General features: G+C 37.7%; 1 protein-coding gene across 4 annotated transcripts in view; it reads right to left on the minus strand.

Moving 5' to 3' along the window:
- Positions 1-384: 384 nt before the first annotated feature.
- Positions 385-27,417, minus strand: part of ZMYM6 (zinc finger MYM-type containing 6) — a 46,452-nt gene continuing 19,419 nt past the window's right edge. For all 4 annotated transcript variants that reach the window (XM_057555922.1, XM_007182492.2, XM_007182493.2 and 1 more), the window contains exons 7-16: positions 24,113-24,263; positions 23,290-23,405; positions 22,195-22,470; positions 21,876-22,026; positions 19,098-19,270; positions 17,836-17,986; positions 16,465-16,599; positions 15,863-15,903; positions 4,918-5,062; positions 385-2,315 (exon numbers count right to left, since the gene is read on the minus strand). In XM_057555922.1, coding sequence (XP_057411905.1) covers positions 484-2,315; positions 4,918-5,062; positions 15,863-15,903; positions 16,465-16,599; positions 17,836-17,986; positions 19,098-19,270; positions 21,876-22,026; positions 22,195-22,470; positions 23,290-23,405; positions 24,113-24,263 — 3,171 coding nt within the window. In that variant the 3' untranslated portion in view covers positions 385-483. The remainder of the gene's footprint in view (positions 2,316-4,917; positions 5,063-15,862; positions 15,904-16,464; positions 16,600-17,835; positions 17,987-19,097; positions 19,271-21,875; positions 22,027-22,194; positions 22,471-23,289; positions 23,406-24,112; positions 24,264-27,417) is intronic.

The raw sequence follows: 27,417 nt of genomic DNA on the forward strand, positions 1-27,417 counted from the left end.
CTAGAGAGCCAGAGAGGCCCGTAACAGGGGTCTAAAACTCTCCTGCTGCTTCCACTTCCTGATAGCCGAGCTGCTTGGATCTTTGTTTTCTACCTACCCACAACCTGCTGGGTAGATAGCCAGCAGGCTGAAGACTGAAATGTCCTATGTGCTTCTAAAGACCAAGCAGTTTCAACATCCAGGTGTGCTAGCTATTACATTATAAACTGGGCCTTTCATTACCTACATCTTTGTCACTAATCCAAATTATCTGATCAGTCAATAAAATAGCTAAGTTCTCTACCTTGGACTATTAAAATTATATATAATTATGTATAAATGCGTAATTATTAAATTCCTCAATGAAAAGAGAAAAATTATTAAAACACTTATTTAATCACCGAGAACACACATCCACATTAGGAATTTATATTTTAGGATACTTATCTCATACAAAATTTAACACAAAATTATAGACTTTGATAATAAGCAATATGCACATTACTATTCTTTCTCCTTTACTAATTTTTCTATCCTCGGAATTAAAGATGTGACTGCAAGTCGTAGGGCAGGGCCAGAAACCAACAGATTTCTTTGTTTTGACTCAGTCAAAGCTGAAAATGTAGCATCACATAAATAAATAGTTGAAAAAGGCAATAAAAATTTCAGTGCCTTTTCATGGAGTTCTGGGTAACTTGCCTTTGCATTTATCCAAAACTGAGTTACAGACATTGATTTAAATACTGATTGTAATCCTAAATCTGACGATAACTGTGCTAGTTTTTCTTCTTCGAAGTCCGTGAGATTACTATTTTGGTGATTCATAAAAGGATTAATTATCCACAAATTTCCTGAACACAAGTCTTCTTCTGGTGGGTAACAGTCATTGAGCATTTGAGAAAGTCCTTCCAGGTGCTCAAAAATAATGCTTGCAATACTGCTCATATTTAAGCCTGATGAGTTTGAGAATTCAGAAAATGAAGGGAACATGTCATAATCATTCTCTTGCATGCGCTTCAACCACATTTTTAACTTTTTCTTAAGCATATCGATTTTATTATACAAATTGAAGAGAGTAGTCATAGATCCTTGGAGACTTAAATTTAGTTCATTTATAAGTGAAAAAATATCTGATAAGTAGGCCAGCTTTGCAACCCATTCCTCATCAAAAAAATACTTGGCCAAATCTGAATGGTTTTGATTTAAAAATATTTCAATTTCATGTCGTAATTCAAATAATCTTGTTAAAATTCTCCCTCTTGATATCCAACGTACTTCAGCATGAAGTGGTAAATTCACGTGCTCAGACCCCATCTCTTCACACAAAATTGTTAACATTCGTGAATTCAACGCATTGCTCTTTATAAAACTTAAAATTTGTGCTGACTGCAAAAGAATTTCATGTAAGCACGGAGACAACTTTGCTGCTGCTAAATGTTCACGGTGAATAAAACAATGTGTAAATGCCACTGTATTCATGGCAACTTCTTGAATTTTTGCCCTTAAACCAGAACACCTACCAGTCATGCTTGCAGCCCCATCTGTACAGAGACCAACACAATGCTTCCAGTTCAGAGATTTACTATCAATATATTTATTTATTAGTTCAAATATTTCAAAACCAGTCATTTGAGAAGGCATTTCAATGCAACATAATAATTCTTCTTTTATATCACTACAACCATAATCAATGAAACGAATATAGCACAAAAGAAGGGTGGTATTTGAGATTTCTGGTGACTCATCTATCTGAAGGGCAAACCACTTTGACTCTCTGACTTTTTGAATCAGCTGATCTTCAATGTCTGCAGACAGTTCATCAATCCTGTGTCCAATTGTACTATTAGAAAGAGGAATGGTTTTCATTTTGTCTCCAGCACTGGAACCCAAAACTTCTGAACACATTTCTACTAAATATGGTTTAATTACTTCTTCAGCAATGGAAAATGGCTTTTTGCTGGCAGCAATTTGGAAAGCAATTAAATAAGAAGCTTTCACAAGTGACTTTTCAACTAGTAAACACTTTTTTAAAGCACTGTTTTGACATTCCATTTCAAGAGATTTTTCTTCAAAAAAATCTACTGGTTTGTTTTCTAATTCTGAATGCTTTGTCTTCAAATGATGAGAAAGATTTGCTGGCTTCATGTTTTCACTGGATAAAATTTCTCCACAGATGACACACTGTGGCCTTGGTGAACTTTCTTTTGATCCCGGACAGATAATAAAACCAACTTTTAAATATTCCACATCGTAAGTCTGGAAAAAACCTATTCTTTTTTTCTTTGCAGGTGGAGAATCAAGTTCCGCATCATTTTTCTCGTTAGGCATAGATAAATCTGAATGAAATATTTGAATCACTGTTATTTTCAAGAACAAATAAGCAATGTTCTTTATGTTTTTACCCCACGTATTTAAATTTTATATTTTGTTACTATTTATATTTGTCAAAAGCATACACTAATTAAGGTTTAAACACAAACCATAATACTTCCATGATGCCATTAAAAACTGAATTTCTCGGGACTTCCCTAGTGCTCCAGTGGGTAAGACTCCACACTCCCAATGTAGGGGACCAGAGTTCGATCCCTGGTCAGGGAACTAGATCCCGCATGCATGCCGCAACTAAGAGTCCACATGAGGCAACTAAGAAGGCTGCAGGCAACAACTAAGAGTCCGCGTGTCGCAACTAAGAAGCCCGCATGCCACAACTATGAGCCCACATGCCGCAACTAAAAGATCCCGCATACCGCAACGAAGACTAAGACCCGGTGCAGCCTAAATAAATAAATAAATATTTTAAAAAAACAAAAAAATAAAACACTGAATTTCTCTTTGCCCAAAGCTTGGTCACTGACTGTAGTAAAACTGTAGGCAGTGGTATGTGTCCTAGCAATGCCATGTATTCAGTAGATTAGTGGAATTAGGGCTGATGTACACAGAATACACCAAGTTAAGAGTAAACTATTTTAGGGACTTCCCTGGTGGCTCAGTGGTTAAGAATCCGCCTGCCAATGCAGGGGACATGGGTTTAAGCCCTGGTCCGGGAGGATCCCACATGCTGCAGAGCAACTAAGCCCGTGAGCCACAACTACTGAGCCTGCACTCTAGAGCCCCCAAGCCACAACTACAAAGCCTGCGTGCCACAACTACTTAAGCCCGCGCACCTAGAGCCCGTGCTCCGCAACAAGAGAAGCCACCGCAATAAGAAGCCCACGCACCACAATGAACAGTAGCCCACACTCACCGCAACTAGAGAAAGCCTGTGTGCAGCAACAAAGACCCAACGCAGCCAAAAATTAATTAATTAATTAACACCAAAAAAAGAATATACTATTTTACTTTTTAAAAGATGGGGAAAAAAAGTGAGAGGAGAAAAAAATTTGGCAAAAAGTTAACATTTGGTGAATCTAGATGAAGGGTATATATATTCATTATGTATATTCATCTAAGGGTGTTCATTGTGCTGTATTTTCAATATTTCTAAATTTTGAATTTTTCAAAATTAAAGTTGAGGGGAAGGGGGTTAATTATTGGTTTTAATACCCAGTGTCAGTGAAGGTGTAGAGAAATGGATGCTCTCAAACATTGCTGATTGGATCATAAATTCATATAACTTTGCAGGAGGGCAATTTTGCAATACATATCAAAATCTAAGCCTTAAAATTCTATGAGAGCTTTTGAATCAGTAATTCCATTACTTAGGATTTATCCTAAGGACATAATTAAACAAGTGGAGAAAGATCCATTTACACAGCTTAACTCAATACTGTTTATAATATTAAAAAACTAGAAGCAAGCTAATGTCAACCTTAGGAGGATGGATATACATTATATACATCCATACGTTATATACATTGGAATCTATGCATCCATTAAGAATCTCAACGTATATTTAAATTTATGTTGATGTGGAATGATGTTTTCGTGCAATGTCAAGTGAAAAAGTAGTTTACAACAGTGTACAGAAAACATCCTAATACTTAATCTAGAAATTCAAAAATGTATAAGCACACACATACCCACATACATAGCTGTCCAAAGATCCCTTACTACTTTCCACATGTGAATGTGTATTTAATAATTCATGTAAACAAAGAGTGTATCATTTTAACAGGAATATAAAACAATCAAATTTACTGAGGAAGGAAAACAGAATTCTCCTTGACTCCTACTAAAAGAAAGGCATCCTACATAAAAACTCATGGTCAGCTGTTGACAGACTAAGCTTTTACTTTCATTTTTTGGCTGCGCCACACAGCATGTGGGATCTCAGTTCCCCAACCAGGGAACGAACCCGCACCCCCTGCACTAGAAGCGGAGAGTCTTAACCACTGAACCACCAGGGAAGTCCCCAGACTAAGCTTTTAAATATATTCTGTGAAGTAAAAGTATCATAAAAAACAAAAATCAAAAAATGTTTTGGGCAGAGTAGGCTATAAAAGTAACTGAAAACATAAGGGAAGTGGGATTAAAAGCAGTTAACATGGATTGGGGCAAGAGTGTACAATATTTTCAAGTATGAATTCAAATAATTTTCCTAATCACCAACACCTCAGACATATAGTTATACTCTTAGTCAGTCAATTCAGTGTTTAAAAAAAGAACCAAGGTTAAATCACTAATACTTTTAACTAAATTCGTATCTTGGTAATTATTATAATAGCCTGTCTGTACAATAGAAAAGCAGTGCACATGTACAGAAGATGCTTGTCCACTCTACACATAATGCTTTGCGTGCATATGGATTCGATTTAGTAGTTATTAGTGTTAATGACAATACAAAAGGAATAAATTAGATGTTCAAAGTATGTGATCCAAGAATTGTTTTCACATTTAAGAAATTGTCAATGACTTTCTTTTCCTTTCTTAAAAAATCAAAAACAAGCACACAAAACAGAAAACAAACTTACTACATGTGGAAAGCACAACAACACATACCTGTCTGACATTCCTTGTGTTGTGTATGTGGTTTGCAAGAGGTGGCCTTGGTCTGTGTGACGGGTTTGCACAATAATGCTTTGTTCTTTAAAAGCTTCAAAGACTGGGAAGACAGAAGTTTCATGGCATCTGTCTGTGTACTTCCCTAGTTAAAAAAATCCAGAAACCAGAGAGATTTTTTTTAGTACCTTCTCACTGACTACAATTGCTATCACTTGAAAGGTGACATATATCAAGAGAAATATAATTCTCTAAAAGAGTGGTACAAGAAAGTTGCTTTGGAAAATATATACTAATTCCTAATTCTTCAATCAGTATCAGTACCATTTATTGATTTAAAAAAATACTCTGCCGATAATAAGTACAATCAAAACAAAGAAAACAATCTGCTGATTAGGACAATTGGCTATTCATAACACTTAGATCCAACTTCAGACCATATGCGAAAAAATATTCCATATCGATTAAAGACCTCAACATGAAAAAAATAAAACTTTAAAATCAATGGAGAATTTTCAAATAACCAGAACTCAGAGGAAGTATTCTTAAATAAAACACAAAAGAGTTCAAAATAAAGTAGAAAAGGTTGATACAACTGACTACCTTGAAATTTTAACTTTTGCAAACAAAGGTCTTTAAGGTTGAAGGATAAACAACAGAGTGGGAGAATGTATTTAAAACATGTTCTTTCATTCAGTAAACATTTACTGAACGTTTACTACAAGCCAGGCACTGTCCTTAGACCTGGGCATACAGCAGAAAACAAGACAAAGTCCTGCGCTTATGGGCCTTACCTTCTAGAGGGAGACACAGAATATAAACAAGTAAAACAAATACATAATGTATAATTCCAGGTCGTGATAACTGCTATGAAAGAAATAAAGCAGGATAGGGAATGGAGAGTGACAGAGTGAAGGAGAGGTAATTCTGGAGTAAACATTTGAGCAACGACCTTATGAATATTCAAAAGAGCATGCCACGCAATGCCTGAGGTCAGAGGAATACAGGCAGAGGCACTGAGGTGCAAAAGACCTGAAGTGGGAAAGAGTGTGACATGCTTTAGGAACATCAACAAGAACAAGACTGAAATAAAGTTAAGCCAGGGCTAAAATGATATGTTTGGAAAGGTCGGCAGAAGCCAACTTGTATAGGACCTGGAAGGTCTTAGTAAAAAAAACAACAACAGAAAATTAGGATTGTACTTTAAGTGTGATGGGAAACCACCAAACGGTACACAGTAGCCTCCCTCATCTGCAGTTTTGCTTTCTTTCATTTCAGTTACCCATGGTCAAGTGCAGTCTGAAAATATTAAATGGAAAACTCCAGAAATAAACAATTCATAAGTTTTAAATTGTACACCATTCTGAGTAGCACTATGGAATCTCTTGCTGTCCCATTCTGTCCTACCCAGGAAGTGAACCATCCCTTTGTCCAGCGTATCCTGCCCATTAGTCATTTAGTAGCCATCTTGGTTGTCAGCTTGATTGCCATGGTATCACAGTGCTTCTAGTCAAGTAACCCTTATTTTATTTCATAATGGCCCCAAAGAGCAAGAGCAGTGATGCTGGCAAGTCAGATATGCCGAAGAAAAGCCCTTAAGTATGTCCTTCAAGTGCAAAGGGAAAAGCTTAACACTTCATCACAACGCCTACGTTTTTCACCTCACTTCATCACCTCATATCACTACGACAAAGGTGAATACAGTACAACAAGGTATTTTGAGACAGAGATCACATTTATATAACTTTTTTTATAGTATACTATTATAATTGTTCTATTTTGTTTTTGTTGTTCATCTCTTACTGTGCCTAATTTATAAATTAAACTTTATCATAGATATGTATGTATAGGAAAAACATAGTATATATAGGGTTTGGTACTGCCCATGGTTTCAGGCATCCACTGGGGGTCTTGGAACGTATCCCCCATGGATAAGGGAGGACTACTGTTATTTAAATTTACTTTTTAAATAGGTGATAGATGCAGTAATTTTGAATGATGTAACAATTCAAAAGGTATAAAAGTGTATACATGAAAAGTAAGTTTTCCACACCTGTCTGCCATCTATCCAGACTCAGTCTTGAACACAGTGTTCCCAGTTTCGTATACATCCTTCTAGAGATGGGCTATGTAATTAAATACATTGCTTCTGACTACACATGGTAGCATATTATTAGCAAGGCTCAGCACCTTGCTTTGCCACTTAGCGAACTATCTTGGAGGTATTTTCATAAAACTTTATACAAAGCTGCCTAGTAACAGCTTTATACACTGCATGTACTATATGTAATTTGAAGAGTCCCTGCTGCTAAACATTTAAATGTTACAAATCTTTTGCTATTATAAACAATGCTACAATAAATATCCTTACACACAAATTGATTCTACATGTGCTAGTATATCTACAGACCAAGGTCTTTTTTCCTGCAAAAGCTTTGTTTCCATTGGGTCCATGGCTTGGGAGAGGGCTCCAGCGTGGTTAAAAAGCTGCCTAGTGGCTGCAGGGAGAGGCTCAGGCAGAAGCCCTGACACAGGGGGATAACAGAGGGGCCCTTCAAAGGCAGCTGGGCTGGAGGCTCCTAGCCCTTCTTGAGTTGAGGGTGACCCCCTCAAAGATATACTCGCCCAGCCCAGCCTAACACCAGCCAGTCTGTCAGGTGGTGGCCCATCTTCTTGATGAGTTTCACTTCCTCATCTATGAAGTGATTCTTCAGGACGTCACAGAGATGGGGGTCTGCACAGGCAGAATCAGGGTATGAAGATCCAAAAGGGCCTGGTTCAGGCTCTTCTCCACAACCATGGTGGCTTCCATGGCATCCAGGGTTTTACCCCACTCATCTTGGGACAGTTTACCCTGGAAGAGGATACAGCCACTGCACTGGTTTTGCATCTTCAGGAGACTCGGAAGAAGTGGCCCACACTCTCCAGAGCCACATGACCATGGTGGAAATGGACGCTCAGAGAGTGGTATGTGTAGGAGGCCCGCAGAGGCAGGCTGACCAGGCGACTGACAGAGGCCTCCACCTTGGTGGAATAATTCTGACCAGTCTGGGAGTTCTCGGTTGACTGGCAGTAAGGACGATGTTGGCTGGTCTCAGAGACAGCGGATGGCTGAGAGGATGGTTCTGAAGGTTGGGACTGGAAAAAAGGCTGGAGCGTGGTCAGAGGCTGGATGAAGGGGCGTCCCGGGGTCTATTCCAGCCAGACACTACTGAAGCAAGAGACATGCCCGCAGGACCACCAGGCACACTGACTGGAATAAGGTGTTTATAAGTGCTGCTTGGTGGGTCAAAGTATATGAAAATCTGTATATTACAATGTATGGGATCTAGTTCCCAATACTCTAAACATTATCAAAGTTTTTTGCTATTTCTTAGTAAGTGAGAAATTATATAACAGTATTCAGGTTATATATTTTTCATGTTTAAGCATTATTTATATTTTCTCTTCTGTGAACTGTCTGTTCATATCCTTTTCCCTGTCTTCCTTTATCTTTTAATTCTACGCTTGTTTTTTTTTTTTTTTAATATTTATTTATTTATTTATTTATTTATTTATTTATGGCTGTGTTGGGTCTTCGTTTCTGTACGAGGGCTTTCTCTAGTTGTGGCAAGCGGGGGCCACTCTTCATCGCGGTGCGCGGGCCTCTCACTATCGTGGCCTCTCTTGTTGCGGAGCACAGGCTCCAGATGCGCAGGCTCAGTAATTGTGGCTCACGGGCCTAGTTGCTCCGTGGCATGTGGGATCCTCCCAGACCAGGGCTCGAACCCGTGTCCCCTGCATTGGCAGGCAGATTCTCAACCACTGCGCCACCAGGGAAGCCCTACGCTTGTTTTTTGAATGGGTAATATAACGTGACAAAATTCAAAGATTCAAATAGTAAACAATGAAAAAAGTAATTCTCCCTCTTAAAATTCTCCCCCCGTCTTTCAGTTCTCCTCAGAGGTAATCACTACTATCTATTTATTGGCTGCCTCCCAGAGATATTCTATACAAATGTAGAGGCATGTGTTTTGTGTTTTTTCACTTATTATATATAAGACTGCTCTATGTCTGTAGAGAAAGAGCTGTCACGTTCTTTTTAACTGCATGATATTCCACTGCATGGGATACAGTATATTTAACTACAGTCCCAACAGAGCCACTGTGTATGCATACAGGGAACTCCACTTGCCAGGCCATGTGACTAAGTGTGGGATTGGAGAGGGTGCATTTCAGACTCTCTAAGTAGGGCTATTTTTTTCTAATTTGCACAATACCTCAGAATGAACTCACAATGGCCTTGACCACTGATGAAACAGTTAGGATGTTTACAGGCTTTTCCTCCTACAAACAGTACTGCAATTGTTGTCCTTGTACATCATTCATAAATGTGCAAAATATACCTGAAAGATAAAATTCTTAAAATTGGAGTTCCTGGGTAAAACGGTATTTACGTTTTAAATTTTAATAGGTTTTACTAAATTGCCCTCTGTAGCAGTTTTACCAACTGCTATTGGCAATATGTAAAAATGCCTTAACAGTGTAATTCATCATTTTTATCTTTGCCATCTGATGAAACTGTAGTTCTAAATGGCATTTCTCTAATCTTGAAGTTGAATTATGTTTGCATATGTTTAAGAACTATTATTTCCTGGTCTGTAAACTGATGGATCATACTTTTGCCCATGTTCCTAATGGGTGTTGGGTCTTCTTACTGACTCACAGAAACTCTCTACATATGGAAAAAAATAGCTTTTTATGGCATAAATTGCAACCTTGTTTTTTTCATGTGTCTTTGGCTTTGAAATGTAGTTGAATTTTCCTTACAAATCTTTTATGGCTTTTGGGTTCTGTGACATATTTAGAAAGACTTTCCCCACTTCTGCACTAAAATTCTCTCCTATACTTTTTCCTAGTACTTTCATTATTTTTTAAAACTTAAAACTTTTCTCCATCTAGACATCATTTTGGTTTAACTTAGTAGAAATCCAACTGTATTTTCTTCCATATGTCTACTCAGTTGTCACAACACTATTTACTGAACAATCTAGATCTCTCCTACTGATCTGAACTGCCACCTTTATTGTTTCTAAATTCGCATATATATATATATATATTTTTAGGTCTATTTCTAGACTTCTTTTCTATTGAGCTGTCTATCCATGGCTTCTTGTTGTTTCAACTATGTAGCCTTATAAAATTTGTTGTATAACTGATTCACTTTGCTGTACACCTGAAACTAACACAACCTTATAAATCAACTATACGCCAATAAAAATTTAAAAAAATTTTTTCTTAATTTGTAGTTATCCTATAATTTTGGGAACTAGCTCTTCCCCTTCTCTATTCTTCTTTCAGAATTTCATTGAAGGTTTTTAAAGCACTGGAGTGACAATCTGATTTGTGTTTTAAGACGATCATTCTGGCAACAGTGTGGAGAAAAAAACTGCAAAGGGCAAAAATGGAAGGAGGAAGACAAGTAGGAGGTCACTGCAGTAATGCAGAAGAAAGATGATGGTGGCTCAGACTAAGAAGACAGCAACAGGAGTGATAAGAAGGAACACTGGAGAGGAAGTGTGGGGGATATAAAACAGTTCTGCTTTATTTGAGATGGCTATTCACAATCTAAGAGTAAATGTCAAGCAAGCAGTGGAATGGATACGTGAATCTAGAGCTCAGAGGTCAAGGCAAGAGAAATAAATCTGGTAATCAGCCACCATCTAGGTGGTTTAAAAACACAGAACTATAATGAGTCCCCTACAAAGAAATGTAGATTGACAAAAGGAACAAATGATTGACCTAGAAGCTGAAGAAGGTATTTCAAGGAATGAAGGAGAGATCAACTGTATCAAATGTTACTGAAAGGATGAGTAGAATAGGAACTGAAAATTGACCACTGGATTTGGCAAAATAAACACTGATGGAGATCTTGACAAGAACACTTTCAGTGGAGTGGTGCAGACAAAAGCCTGACTAGAGTGAGCTAAGGGAAGATAACAGATAAGGAAATAGTGGCAGCAAGTAGAGGCCACACTTAGAGGAGTTTTTCCAAAATGGAGAGCAGAGAAATGGGACAGTAGCTGAAAGGTCATGGTGCTAAAGAAGGATTTTTTTCAGGTAGGAAATATTACTGCATGTTTTTGTGTTGGTAAAAATTATAAGTAGAAAGGAAGGCAAATCCAGAATATATAAAGAAACCCAGGACTTCCCTGGTGCAGTGGTTAAGAATCTGCCTGCCAATGCAGGGGACACGGGTTCAAGCCCTGGTCCGGGAAGATCCCACATGCCGCGGAGCAACTAAGCCCGTGCGTCACAACTACTGAGCCCACAAGCCACAACTACTGAGCCCGCGTGCCACAACTACTGAAGCTCACGTGCCTAGAGCCTGTGCTTTGCAATAAGAGAAGCCACCGCAATGAGAAGCCCACACACCACAACAAAGAGTAGCCCCTGCTCGCCACAACTAGAGAAAGCCTGCGTGCAGCAATGAAAACCCAATGCAGCAAAAACTAAATAAATAAAAATAAATTTATATTATTAAAAAAAAAAAGAAATCCATAAGAAAAAGACAAACACAAATATGGGGAAAAATTAAAAACAGGAAATTCAAAGAAAATTCAAATGTTCAAAAACAGAAATATAAGCAAACACACTAGTAATCAGTGACATGTAAAATAAAATAAGATATTACTAAACAGATTGGCAAAAAAAAAGTTTAAATCTGACAACATAAAATAACAATAAGGCTCTGGGAAATGAGTACAAAAATAAACTGCTGGTGGGAATAAAAACTGGAACAGCCACTCTATAGGGCAATTTGAAAACTAAAAATGCAAATGCACTTTGTCCCCAAAATTCCATAATTCCATGTCTACACTAGACAAACACCTGCACACGTGCACAAGGAGACATAGAATGTCCACTGTAGCAGAGATTTTTGATAGTGAAGCAACCTAATGTTTATCAATAGGCAATAGATAAATAAAAGATGGTACCTATGTACAATATTATACAGCAACAATAGGAATATACCAAATCTATTAAATATCACATGGATATTTTAAAAAATAACATTAATTATTTTCCATGGATGTGTATATATGAATGTGAAAGATTAAAAATGGTCTGGGGCTTCCCTGGTGGCGCAGTGGTTGAGAATCTGCCTGCTAATGCAGGGGACACGGGTTCGAGCCCTGGTCTGGGAAGATCCCACATGCCACAGAGCAGCTAGGCCCGTGAGCCACAACTACTGAGCCTGCGCGTCTGGAGCCTATGCTCCGCAACAAGAGAGGCCGCGATATTGAGAGGCCCGCACACCGCGATGAAGAGTAGCCCCCGCTTGCCACAACTAGAGAAAAGCCCTCGCACAGAAACGAAGACCCAACACAGCCAAAAATAAAAACAAAATAAATAAATTAAAAAAAAAAAATGGTCTGAAAGGAAACACACCAAACTCAGAACAGTAGTTGCATCTAGGGTTGTGAAAAAGGACTGAAGGTAGTGACTCATTTTTTAAAAAGGAGAAAAAAGGGGGCTTCCCTGGTGGCGGAGTGGTTAAGAATCTGCCTGCCAATGCAGGGGACATGGGTTCGAGCCCTGGTCCGGGAAGATCCCACATGCCACGGGGCAGCTAAGCCCGTGTGCCACAACTACTGAGCCTGCGCTCTAGAGCCCTTGGGCCACAACTACTGAGCCTGCGTGCCACAATTACTGAACCCCACGCACCTAGAGCCTGTGCTCCACAACAGGAGAAGCCACTGCAATGAGAAGCCCGGGCTCTGCAGCGAAGAGTAGCCCCCGCTCGCTGCAACTAGAGAAAGCCCACACACAGCAACCAAGACCCAACGCAGCCAAAAATAAATAAATAAATTTATAAAAATAAAACAAAAAAGAACACTACTGGCTGCCCCCCTACACACACACACAAAAAATAAATAAATAAAAAAATAAAAAATAAATAAATAAAATAAAAAGGAGAAAAAAGGGAGGGTAGAAGAAAAAAAAAACTGTGAGCTAATAAGCCAAATCTATCAATGGTTAATTCTGGATGGAGGGAATACAGTAGAACAGGGAGTTGGCAAAATATGGTTCATGGGCCCACCACCTGTGTTTGTAAATAAATTTTTACTGTTCCAGTGTTTTACTCACTCATGTATTGTCTATGGCTACTTCTGCACTACAATGGCAGAGGTGAGGTGTTGTAACAGAGACTGTATGCCCTGCAAAGTCTAAATATTTACTCTCTAGGCCTTCATAGAAAAAGTCTGCTGACATTTGCAGTATATTCTCTTCTTTGCACTTCCCTGTATCTCACCTTTCCCCCAAATTTAAGACCACTTAAATAACCTGAAGGAGATTCAGACCAAAGTCCCAGAGAAACAAAGAAAAGATTCTAAAACTGTCAGGTTTTTTTTTTAAATCATAAAAATACTACATTATTTATTATTATACTTTTTATAGACTAAACTGAAAATATTAATCAGAACTATTCTGTAACATAGTTTAAATGATTGGTGAATTACAGAAATACTCCATATAGGGAAAACATATATAGGGCAGTCACATTTAATATGAGGGATATGTTCCTGAAAATCCTGAATAGTTCAAAACCAACATAATTCAAGACTAATTGTCCCATACATATAAAGTAGAGGAGGGATGCATTATCAGAGTCATAAGCCTATAACCAATATAGAATATTTTTATAATACATATTAATAATACTTATATAAGGTACATTAACAATGATTCATTATACAATTAGGCAGTTAATAACAAAATTATTAATTCTACAACACAGTGATCTATTAATAATGTAATTTTAAGATATAATTTAATGTACAATACATAGCATACATATAGATACAAAATTAACTTAATGGTAGTTCATTAACTAATGTGGTATACTGCCTGAAAATAATGAAGTGGAGTTATCACCATCTTCCAACAACACTAATAATGGGAGAGTTAAGAGATATGGAACTAAGTAGGATAAACTATCTCTCCACATTATGGTGAAGGCTGGTCTGATTCCCTGGAAGACTTTTGCTAAAGAATGAATCTAATGAATCTAACGTGGTTTGGGTTTTTTTCTCATTTTTTCTTTTTTCACTGAGGATTTCTTGATATGCAGACACACTGTCCGTCTTTCGCCTTGCCACCATAGAACCGCAATCCACATTTGGATCATCTTCAAATATAGCAACTGGTTGCTGAAATATGGTCAAAAGTCTATGCCAGTCACTTCACTGCTAGTTGATGTGTTAAAGGCCCAGGCTAATTGCTGGAGCCCTCTTCCTGCTACCTTTGTTTTTCTAATTCTAGCAAGTCTTCCTTTATTAATCCCTGGGGAACAACCCAAGCAAAATTTCAACATTCCTTTCAACAACCTTGCACAAATTTACCTCCTTTACCATTTTCATAGCTTTTTTTTTTTAATTAATTCATTTATTTTTGGCCGTGTTGGGTCCTCGTTGCTGCACGCGGGCTTTCTCTAGTTGTGGCGAGCGGGGGCTACTTTGTTGCGGTGCGCAGGCTTCTCATTGCAGTGGCTACTCTTGTTGCAGAGCATGGGCTCTAGGAGCGAGGGCTTCAGTAGTTGTGGCTCACGGGCTTAGTTGCTCCGCGGCATGTGGGATCTTCCCAGACCAGGGATTGAACAAATGTCCCCTGCACTGGCAGGCCAGATTCTTAACCACTGCGCCACCAGGGAAGTCCCTAGTTTCTTTATTAGCAGATGTTATGGTGTCTTCCAAGTTAAAGCCTCTTTAAATTCTGGTAAAGCTGAAATGTTTTGATAGCTTCAGTGTTAGCAGATATAGCTGGCCTGCGCATTTTTATATTCTTAAAACCTTGGTGGGCTTTAAAATTGGAAAGCCAGCCATGACTTGCAGTAAACCTTTTTGTCTCAGTGTCGCCTCCTTTCAAATCATCCAAAATAATTCATGCCTTAGCACAGATGATAGCTTGGCCTTAGGGACGCATTATGGCAGCACTGATCTTGCAGCTGTGTTGCCAGGATTTCTTCCATTTATTCCATTATCCTTGCCTGGTTACAAGATAATTTTTGTGAACTAAAGAATGTACCTGCTTTAATACTGCTTTGGGGTTTTTTGAGCATTATCTCTAATACTCTGCAGGGTGCACTCTCCTAAATTAACAGCATGAGATATCATAGCAATGGTCTGGCCTTCTTCACAAAGTTTTATCACATCTAACTTCTGCTCCAAATTTAGAATTTGGGGCACACTTTTTAGTATAGGATCACCACTTAATGAACCTGAATGACACTGTTATATGATATCAATATTTTAAAAAATATTTTAATTATATCAAGAGCAAATGTTAAGAGAGCAACACAACAGTCACTGAAAACATTAACTCAAGATCTGACACATTAGGTTCGTGTGATATTGATAAAGGATGATAGGAATTTTGTTTTCCTGTTAAAGTGATGCTGACATAGGACAACAATGAGATAGTCTGCAATTCTTTCAGCCTGCCAGATTTGAAATTATGTATTTCTTTAAATTTTTTTTTTAATCTTGGGAAGTTTCACAATAAAGTGGGAATTTGAATATATTTTTATTTTGCACTATTTTCAGCCTCACATAATTCAAAGATGCATAAACCAACAATATACTGAACTTTTTCAAGAGACCTTCTAGTCTAAAAGAAAAATACTTGAATGTAGTAAAAGAGAAAAATAAGCAACCAGATGGAATTAACAAGTATTTAAAGAAACTAAGGAACCAGAACACAAACAATAAAATCAGGAATGCATTCTTATTAATGATCTAACTTTAAGATTCAAAAACAAAAATCAGTGCATAATATATTACTCTACTTTTTAAAAAGACTAAGCAGCAAATAGACATGAACTCAGACATACATTAGAAGGCTATATCCAAAATGAAACTAAACCCAAGGGGCATTAATCAGGAAAATAATTAATAAAACTTACATCTTCAATGATCTTTGCTGCCTCTTTAGTATTAACTGCACCTGTTATAAATTAAAACATACATTATCCCTAGAATATACAGAAGTAAACACTGAAACCAAGAGGTTACTTTCCTCTTGCTAAGGTTGTCTAGAGCCTAGTCCAGAATTTCTCAAAAAATGGTACAAGGAAACTTGGCATCAATACTACCTGGGGTGCTTGGTAAAGGTAGGGATTCCTGGGCCTAATCCCATCCTACTGTATTAGAATCTCCGAAGGTAAAGGCAGCGATATTAAAATCAATTGGGAGATTGGGACTGACATATATACACTAATATGTATAAAATGGGTAACTAATAAGAATCTGCTGTATAAAAAAATAAATAAAATAAAATTCAAAAATTCAATCAATCAATAAAATCAATTGGGTTCTTAAAAAAATAAACTATACATACCACTTCCTTCCCTATACATGCCACCCTGCTTGCTACCCACTTCCCTCAGAGACAGAGGGGCTTGTTTCCTCATATAAACATATATGTGAACATTACCAATAAGAGCTATTTACCCTAGACAACGCTCACCTCTACAGTCTACCCAAATGCCTTTACACCAAGTCATACCTTTTAAAACAACATTCCCTGTGAGCTGGGCAGGAGATATTTTTGCCAATGACACCACATTGGTTATAACTGGTATTGTATTTGTCCTTGCAGAAGGGAGTTCCACTGAAGCAGTTTGCGCCTTAGAAATATTTACTGATTAAAATAGACAAAAAGGTAAGACCTAGTATAAACAAAAGGATCACACACACACATTAAAAAAACCCTGTTAACAGCTAAGTTTCAAGGTACAATGCAAATATCTAACTCTGTATAATGTTGGGCTGGGTGATTCTGTTCAGATTAGTGTTCATTAGGACTTAAAGAGTACCTGATTCTCTAAAATTATAAACTTCAAATGATACTTAATAGGTGAAAATACAGGTATCAGCTTCAGGATTAACTGGACTTTTCCATTAGTGAATATTAAAATTCCTACACCTAAGCTTGATTCAAATAAAAATTTAACATGCTAATTTTTATAAGCAAGTTGGTGACGTAGCTGTCCATCCACATAAAAACAGTGACTTTGTTAACCCACATTATAGAACGAAAATTCTACCACCACCCTGACTGGTCTTAGGGAATGAATGATAACACAAAAGATTAGCACAAGGCATATGTGATTAACGTGATGATTAATAAGATTGCAAAGGTAGACAAAGGCCAGACTTCAAAGTCAAAGCACACGAATTCTGTCAATTCAGCAGCATGCCAGGCTTTGATGAGAGAACATAACATCAGATGTTTTTAGTCTAACTCAGAGAAGTGCTACTTCAGAGAGCTACTTTCAGAACATGCCACATAGCTATTCATCTGGATATTTTGACCACATTAGCTGTCCTACTTGCAAAATTATTTTATTCTTAGCCAGGAAAAACTTTGCTACCTGTGAAGAACTGGTCTACTTTATTTTTTCTGATATAATTAACGTGTTGTTCTTTTTTCCTTGGCTACAGGCAAGCTCTGGATCAAATCTGACTCCAGTCACAGCAACCATATTAACGTACTTATATCCTCTTCCTTTGTTTGCCCTGATGTTCTGTTTTTATTATCTGGTTTATTAACTGAATAGCATATATCCCTTAGTGTAAGATAAATTCAGATATTTATGTACAGATAAATTCAATCAAAAGCAATCAAATCTAATTTTCCTACAAAATTAGTGCTTATATATTTATTGATTCCTTGGTGTGTTTGATTTTGATAGCAAAAGGCATCAGGATTAATTTTCCCTCAAGAGCAATCTTTAAGAATTCTTACAGGAAAATTTAAGGAAATTCAGGCTATTTGACTCCAGTGAAATTTGTTTTATTATATTATTTACAACTGTGTGTGCTGATAGTAACTTAGCACTGACATAAAGACCCCCTTAGCCAAGTTTAACTTTACCTTTATTTTGTGACAGAGGGTCATTCATAATTTGCTGACGATGACAAAACTCCATGACACAAAATAGGTTACAGAAATGTTTGATGTTTCCTCGCCATTTTATGGACTCACTTAGCTTACCCTGTCGTTTACAACCATCACACTTGGCCATCTGAGAAAGAAATGTAAAACAGGATAGGCTTAAAACTGTAAAATAATGAAAATATAACACTAATCATAAAATCAGAGGAACTATGAAAACAGGATACATGAGTCAGTTGAGATCACAAAATGTAAGGTTCCTACCTTAAGACACTGTACTTAAAAATATATACACTATTTGTTTCGTATAGATGCCCTCAATTGAGAGGATATAAAAGTTATCTCCTGTTTTCAAAGTTACTGATGAAGGAATCTAAAGATAGGCTTTTTTTTTTTTTTTTTAAACATTAAGAGGTAGCCTACTGCAGTATAAAGAATATGGGCTTTGGAGTCATAAAGACTTTGACTCATTCAACAAATATCTAACTAGATACCCTTCATCTTGAGCATTGAGATATGTCTTGGTCATGTAATTATGAAAAAGACCCCCAAAGAAAGTTATGTGTTAGGTAGGTAGACAAGTAAACAGGTGATTTCACTGGAATGTTACAGGTGCTGTCCATCACCTACCAGCTTCTTCAGGGGCACATTACTTAACCTCCCTGGACCTTACTTTATTTCCTTATTTATAAACAGGCAATACTATACCTACCTCTTAGGATTGTGGTGAGGAGTAAATGAAATAACACTTATGAAGCACTGGACATGTATTAGTGGTTCAATTAATTGTAGCTTTCGTTGTTAGCCTTTCAAAAAAAATTTTTTTTAAAGAAGGCAGGTGAGGGGTAAGGAGGTTAGAGTCATTTGACCTATGAAGTGAGAACAAGGTCTGACTTCAAATTTCTCAGAGTAACCTTCTGAATGAGAGAGCAACTTAAGGCAACATAACTATGTAAAGTTCTAACTAAAAAAAACCCAAAGTTATAAATAAGGTCCGTGTGCCTTATAAGAAAGCAAAAATTAAAGGAACATATCTTCAAACAACAACAAAGTCTCCCGAAATTCTATACTCTTTACCCCAAAGATTTCATGTTTATATTCAATTGAATTTTGCTTTAGGAGCCCATAATTTATTTACCCAATTCTAAACACCCAATTTTTCTTCTCATAATCTGAACATATTTCAAAGAGAAAATAATCTGTACTAACTTCAGAAAGCCAAAGAGATATATTACATTTACCTGATAAAACAGAACAGTAAATTTGGTCATGCAGTCTTCACAACAAAACTCTTCTAACTTGCCCTCCAATCGATTTTCTACCAAATTAGGGGATGTCTGTGAACAATAACTGCACATCTTACAGTAGTTTCCCCATCGTTCTCCAAAGTCACGGGCAGAGAGGAGTTTGCAAACTGAGAACCAGAGGGATAAAAGCAAGAAACATCAAGTTTATATAAACTTGAAGACAGTAAAGTGAGTTTCAACAGTCTTAGATACCAACTTTAAGCTAATTTCTAAATACTTGACACAATTATTTGCCTCTAGGTTAAAAGACAGTCTTATCTATATTCACAAAACAAACATATCACTATTGAAACATATATTCTAAATATTAGGTCGTCTATATTCAGAAACATCAGAGGTATTGGGTTGGCCAAAAAGTATCTTCAGTTTTTAAGTAAAAATAAAAGACACATTTTTCATTTTCACCAAGAACTTTATTGAACAACGTAGTCACCCTTTTGTTCCACTACCTTCTGCCATTTTTCAGGCAACTTCACAATTCCATCTTCACAAAACTTTTTTATCTTTTTGAGCAAAGAACTGTTCAGGTGCCTTTTACAGTCTTCCAGGGAATTGAAATTTTTCCCATTAAAAGAACTTTGTAAAGACCAAAATAAAAGGAAATCCGAAGGTGCAATGTCTGGTGAATACAGCGGATGAATCAAAATTTCCCAGCCAAGTTGTAACAGTTTTTGCCTGGTCATCAAAGAAACATGCGGTCTTGTGTTATCCTGATGGAAAGTTATGCGTTTTCTGTTGACTAATTCTAGACACTTTTCATCAAGTGCTGCTTTCAGTTCGTCTAACTGGAAGCAGTACTTGTTGGAATTAATCGTTTGATTTTCCAGAAGGAGCTCATAATAGAGGACTCCCTTCCAATGTCACCATATACACAACATCACCTTCTTTGGATGAAGACTGGCCTTTGGTGTGGTTGGTGGTGGTTCATTTTGCTTGCCCCCCAGTCTCTTCCATTCCACATTATTGTACAGTATCCACTTTTCATCGCCCGTCACAATTTGTTTTAAAAATGGAACACTGGGACTTCCCTAGTGGCGCAGTGGTTAAGAATCTGCCTGCCAATGCAGGAGACAAGGGTTCGAGCCCTGGTCCGGGAAGATCCCACATACCGTGGAGCAACTAAGCCCATGCGTCACAACTACTGAACTTGCTCTCTAGAGCCCGTGAGCCACAACTACTGAAGCCCACGTGTCTAGAGCCCGTGCTCCACAGCAAAGACAAGCCAGTGCAATGAGAAGCCTACGTACCGCAACGAAGAGTAGCCCCTGCTCGCCGCAACTAGAGAAAGCTCGCGCACAGCAACAAAGACCCAACACAGACAAAAATAAGTAAATAAATAAATTTACTTCAAAAAAAAGAGAGAAAAAAGCCAAGTTCAAAAAAACAAAAAAAAAAAGGAACGTCTTCCTTACGTTTAAGTAGAGAATTGCATGCGGAAATACAGTCAAGAACGTTTTTTTCGCTTAACTTACGTGGAACCCAAACATCAAAGCGATTAACATAAGCAACCTGGTGCAAATGATTTTCAATGCTTGATTTGGATATTTTGAGTATGTCACCTGTCTCCTGCGTGGTATAACGTTGATTGTTCTCAATGTCTCAATTTGATCGCTGTCAACTTCAACTGGTCTACCCAACCGTGGAGCATCGTCCAGAGAGAAATCTCCAGCACGAAACTTCGCAAACCACTTTTGACACGTTCAATCAGTCACAGCACCTTCTCCATACACTGCGCAAATCTTTTTTTGTGTTTCAGTTGCATTTTTACCTTCCTTGAAATAATAAAGTATAATATGCCAAAAATGCTTTTTTCTTCCACCTTCAATATTAAAATGGCTACATAAAAATTCACCAATTTTTTTATTCTTTTAATTTTTGGCCGTGTCGGATCTTAGTTGTGGCACACAGAATCTTCGTTGAGGCATGCCTGATCTTCTCGTTGCAGCACGCAGGCTTCTCTCTAGTTGTGGCGTGCGGGTTTTCTCTTCTCTAGTTGTGGCACGCAGGCTCCAGGGCACATGGGCTCTGTAGTTTGCGGCACACAGCCTCTCTAGTTGAGGTGCGCAAGCTCAGTAGTTGTGGCACATGGGCTTAGTTGCCCCGCAGCATGTGGGATCTTAGTTCCCTGATCAGGAATCGAACCCGTGCCCCCTGCATTGAAAGGCGGATTCTTTATTACTAGACTACCAGGGAAGTCCCTCAAAATTCACCAATTTTGATAAGTCTTTCTTTAAATGCACGCCGATATGACAGCTGTCACATACAATCTAACAAAATTGTTTCGAATGAAGTTAAAGACAACTAAGTGCTACTAGAGCCATCTTACAGAAAAAAACCGAACCAATCTTTAGGCCAACCCAATATAAAAGTTTCCTAAGCCAAGAAGCAGTAATTGCTTAAGTACCCTCTTTATGAATGGGTGCAAAAACAAAAAGATCTCTGAAGTCATAGCTAAACTTACGAAGAGATTTTCTATATACTAATACCATTGACCTAATTATATTTTGAAAGTTTTTCTTTATTGAGATTATTATAACATTTAAAAGGATAGACTTTAAAGTGAATTAAGTATAAACTCAATAAAAAATCTTCAAATTATACTTCATTAAAGAAATTACTTGAAAATTAATTGTGGATTAACAGCTCAACTCATCAAGAATTACTCCATAACAACCATATGCTCTGTGGCCAAAACTGAGCTTTTTTCTTTACCTTCACTACAGAATGGCTTATCAACCCCTGAGAATCGTACAGTCTCCTTTATAATTTTCTGCAGTTTACAGTAGTCACACATTGCCATAACTTTATTTCTCTTTTTGTATTCATCAGAGCAAATCGTGCCACAAAACAGAAACATTTTACCCTGCAGAGGAAGAACAGTCATTAATATCTAATTAAACAGTTGCTTTATTGTTAAGAAATCCTTTTCTTTCTCATTTCAAAGCAAACCAAGTGACTGTCAAAGATGAAAAGACAAAAATGCTTCCATTAGATAAACTCATATTCAATCCCTTCCACCATCTCTCTTTACCTTGTAGAAAAGAAGTTCTGGTTTTGTGGCAAACAGATGGTTACAGTGCTGACACTTGAGTTTAACAACTGTATGGGTCAAAGCAACTTGCTGGGACTGAGCAGAAGGAGGCTGGAGATTGGCTGCGGCAGAGCCACGGACGGAGCTGGGGGAAACGGCAGAGGTGTCACCTCCTCCTGCTGGCACTGCTGACCCAGAGGGTGGACTTACAACCACTTGGCCCTGAGACAAGGGCACTGCTGAAGAGTTTGTTCCTTTTGGCTTGTTAAATACATTCTGAATGAATACAAATAAGGCAAAGATTTTATCAACTGAGAAATAAGGTAACTTGATCAATTTCATTTTCTCATTTTAATAAATTAACTCCCCCCAAACGTTTCTTGAAAATTTTATTGAGTAGTTCACAGCAAGAGTTGAAATGGCATACTTCCAGAATAGGACTGAGAAATGCAACATTAAAAGATTGAGGACTAAAATTCAGGCTTTCCAGACAAAGATCTCTAGTACATGACTAATTAATAAATTAGAGCAGGCCTCTCCTCTCCCCCAAGATACCCCTTCACCTGCACTCCCATTACCAACCAGCCTCTCACGGCTATTAAGAGCACAGTGGCCACCAATAGTCTCTTTCTCCCTGGTGCCAGGGATACTACATCAGGCATCTTCCCACCCAGGAGGATGGGAAACTCTACCCTTTCCCTGTGTATCAGAGAGGAGAGAATGGGACAAGTAAGTGGAAGCTTCCAATTCCACGCCAGGAGTCATTATGTATTTGGCCCAGGATGAAAGGAAGGGACACATGAGCACATCACCATGCCACCTATCCAAACCATAGCCTAGCTTCCATTCTTTTGAAAGGGAGAGAGCCAAGGGAGAAAGTGGGAGAGAAAGGTAGTTTAGGTGAACACTCTGAATAAAGAAGGACTGAGGGTCAAATCTTGGGCTCAGACATTTTGCAGAAATGACCTCTTGGATCACAGCTGAATAGAATTTTTTTCTTTCTAACTTAATAAGCATGGTCCTTCAGCAGTTAACATTTGCCATAGACCAACGCCTAAGAGAACTGCAAGGGTAAAATACTACCTTAGGTCATACCTGGAAAGCCACCACACAACTGGAGCTGCAGAAGCTGTATATAGTTCCATTGGACATGGCTAGGTGATACTGAGGGACTGCTGAGGTTTTACAACTATGACACAAAACCTGGACACCTTGGTAGCAAAAAATAAAAACCAATGAGTAAGTTACACAGATGAACAAATGATCCAAAAATGTATTAGGAGAGTAAAAAAACAAATATTCAGTAATATACAAAACAAAAATGAAGGAACCTTACAATAATATGTAAAGCTAACCTCAATTAAGTCCCACTTATGCAAAAATTAACTTGGAACTTATACGTGTTTTTTCTCTCTTTTCACATATGAAATTACAAAATAAATACTTCAATCAAGAGAATCACTAAAAAACTTCGTCACTTAAAAATCAGCTCTTTGTGGGACTTCCCTGATGGTCCAGTGGTTAAGAATCCACCTTCCAATGCACGGGACATGGGTTTGGTCCCTGGTCGGGGAACTAAGATCCCACATGCCACAGGGCAACTACGCCCGTGCACCACAACTACTGAGCCCGTGTGCCACAACTAGAGAGAAGCCCGCACACCACCACAAAATATCTCACATGCCGCAACTAAGACCCGAAGCAGCCTAAAATAAATTAATTACTTTAAAAAAATACTGCATGGATCCTTCAAAGAAAATAAAAATAAAAATAAAAATCAGCTCTTTGAAACTAAAATAACCTTGGGTCTTTATCTAACCACATAGATCAGTTTAGTTTGTAACGAACTGAAAGAAAAGCAGTTACATTCTTCTTTAATAGTTACGAAATCTATAAATTTATCAAACTTAAACATTACCTGAAGAAATAACTGTCTTAACTCTGTAAGCAGATAAGCAATTAATAGAGCAGAAAAGCTCTGTTTTTCCTGAGTCATTCGTAGTCTCAATCATTTCAGCTGAGGGCCTCAATGATTTCCCCAAGGCATATGGAGGAGTTTGGGCTGAATTCTATTAAAATAAAATAACATTTAGATACCTAGTACAAGCACACGTATTATACATATGGTTTAAGGAAAGAAAAAGAAAAGCTACCTACAACCAAAGCCTTTGGCTAAAATATTTGAGCATGACAATGATAGCAGCTACACTAAGTACAGACTTTCCTAAAAGTTGGGATGTAGGAAAAATAAGTTTTCAGACAATAATACAGGCATACCTCATTTTATTGTGCTTCACTTTATTACGCTTTGCAGATACTGCATTTTTTACAAATTGAAGATTTGTGGCAACCCTGTGTCAAGCAAGTCTATCAGCGCCATTTTTCCAACAGCATTTGCTCACTGTGTCACATTTTGGTAATTCCCGCAATATTTCAAAATTTTTCATTATTATTGTATTTGTTATGGTGATCTGTAATCAGTGATCTTTGATGTTACCATTGTAACTATTTTGGGGCGCCATAAACCACGCCCATTTAAGACTAGCTAAATTGATAAACGTTGTATGTGTTCTGACTGCTCCACTGACCGGCTATTTCCCATCTCTCTCCCTCTCCTCGGGCCTCCCTATTCCCTGAGACACAACAATATTGAAATTAGGCCAATTAATAACCCTACAATGGTCTCTAGGTAGTCAAGTGAAAGGAACAGTTACACGTTTCTCACTTCAAATCAAAAGCTAGAAATGATTAAACTTAGTGAGGAAGGCATATGGAAAGCTAAGAGGGGCCTAAAGCTAGGCCTCTTGTGCCAGTTAGCCAAGTTGTAAATGCAAAGGAGAAGTTCTTGAAGGAAATTAAAAGTGCTACTCCAGTGAAGACACAAATGATAAGAAAGCAAAACAGTCTTACTGCTGATATGGATAAAGTTTTAGTGTCTGGACAGAAGATCAAACCAGCCACAATATTCCCTTAAGCCAAAGCCTAATCCAAAGCAAGGCCCTACCTCTCTTCAATTCTATGAAGGTTGAGACACGTGAGGAAGCTGCAGAAGAAAAGTCTGAAGGTGGCAGAGGTTGGTTCATGAGTTTTAAGGAAAGAAGCCGTCTCTAAAACATCAAAGTACAATGTGAAGCAGCAAGTGCTGATGTGGAAGCTACAAGTTATTCAGAAGATCTAGCTAAGATAATTAATGAAGGTGGCTACATTAAACAACAGATTTTCAATGCAGATGAAATAGCCTTCCATTGGAAGAAGATTCCATCTAGGACTTTCATGCTAGAGAGAAGTCAATGCCTGGCTTCAAAGCTTCAAAGACAGGCCGACTCTCTTGTCAGGGGCTACTGCACCTGGTGACTTTAAGTTGAAGCCAATGCTCATTTATTATTCTAAAAATCCTAGGGCCCTTAAGAATTATGCTAAATCTACTCTGCCTGTGCTCTATAAATGGAAAAACAACGCCTAGATAACAGCACATCTGCTGACAACACGGTTTAACTGAATATTTTAAGCCCACTGTTGAGACCTACTCCTCAGAAGAAAAGATTCCTTTCAAATATTATTGCTCGTTGACAATGCATCTGGTCACCCAAGAGCTCTGATGGAGATGTACAATGATATTAATGTTGTTTTCACACCTGCTAACAAATCATCCATTCTGCGGCCCATGGATCAAAGAGTAATTTTGACTTTCAAGTCTTATTATTTAAGAAATACATTTCGTAACGCTATTGCTGCCATGGATAGTGATTCTTCTGATAGAGCTGGACAAAGTAAATTAAAAGCCTTCTGGAAAGGATTCACCATTCTAGATGACATTAAAAGCATAAGTGATTCATGGGAAGAGGTCAAAATATCTACATTAACAGGAGTTTGGAAGAAGTTGACTCCAACTTTCATGGATGACTTTGAGGGGTTTAAGACTTCAGTGAATAAAGTAACTGCAGATTGGTGGAAATAGCAAGAAGACAAGAATTAGAGGTGGAGCCCGAAAGATGTGACTCAATTTCTGCAATCTCAGGACAAAACTTTAATGAACAAGGAGTTGCTTCTTATGGATGAGCAAAAAAGTGGTGTCTTGAGATGGAATCTACTTCTGGTGAAGAGGACTGCTGAAATGACAACAAAGGATTTAGAATATTACATAAATTTAGTTGATAAAGCAGCAACAGGGTTTGACAGGATTGATTCCCATTCTGAAAGAAGTTCTACTGAGGGTCAAATGCTATCAAACAGCACTGCATACCACAGAGAAATCGTTTATGAAAGGAAGAGTCAATCCATGCAGCAAACTTAATTGTCTTATTTTAAGAAACTGCCACAGCCACCCCAGCCTTCAGTAATCACCACCCTGAGCAGTTGGCAGCCATCAACATCGAGGCAAGACCGTCCACCAGCAAAAAGATTACAACTCGCTGAAGGCTCAGATGAATGTTAGCATTTTTAAGCAATAAAGCATTTTTAAATTAAGGTATGCACATTGTTTTTTTAAGACATAATGTTATTGCACACTTCACAGACTACAGTATAGTGTAAACGTAACTGTTGTATGCACTGGGAAACCAAAAATTTGTGTGTCACTTTATTGCAATATTTGCTTTATTGTGGTGGTCTGTAACTGAACATGCAGTATCTCTGAGGTATGTCTATAAATGCCCTCTCTTTCTAAAGGTGAAGAAAAGACATAATCTATCTAAGTTAGTTATCTAGTAAGCTGCTTTCCTAGCTACAGAAACTGGATGAACTCAATCACATGTCTCTAAAACTCTTAACTGATGAAATGTCTATAAACACTATTTTAGAATTATTTAAGGATTAGCTCTTTACTTTTTGAAAGGACCCACACAGACGTGAAACATACCTCTTTCAACCAAGAATATATATCAATTATATATATATGTATATATATAAATTATATTCGTGTGTATGTGTATATAAGAATTGATATATATAATCTTGCTTTATTGCAGTGGTCTAGAACCAAACCCACAATATTTCTGAGGTATGCCTGTAAAATGTAAACTGAAAAAAATTAGTAACTACTCATATATATTAGCAACAACAAAACACATTAAATGTAATAACTAATTAGTCATAACATACTTCTCTCATCACAAATAATCAGAGAGGACCAAGTAATCCATGAACCAAAGGACCACCCTCAGGACAGACTTGGACATCAATCTAGAATAGAGTCTACCACCTTGAAGGTTACTTAACTAGGAA

Source organism: Balaenoptera acutorostrata, chromosome 1, assembly GCF_949987535.1.
Source record: "Balaenoptera acutorostrata chromosome 1, mBalAcu1.1, whole genome shotgun sequence".
In the NCBI taxonomy this organism is placed as follows: Eukaryota; Metazoa; Chordata; class Mammalia; order Artiodactyla; family Balaenopteridae; genus Balaenoptera; species Balaenoptera acutorostrata.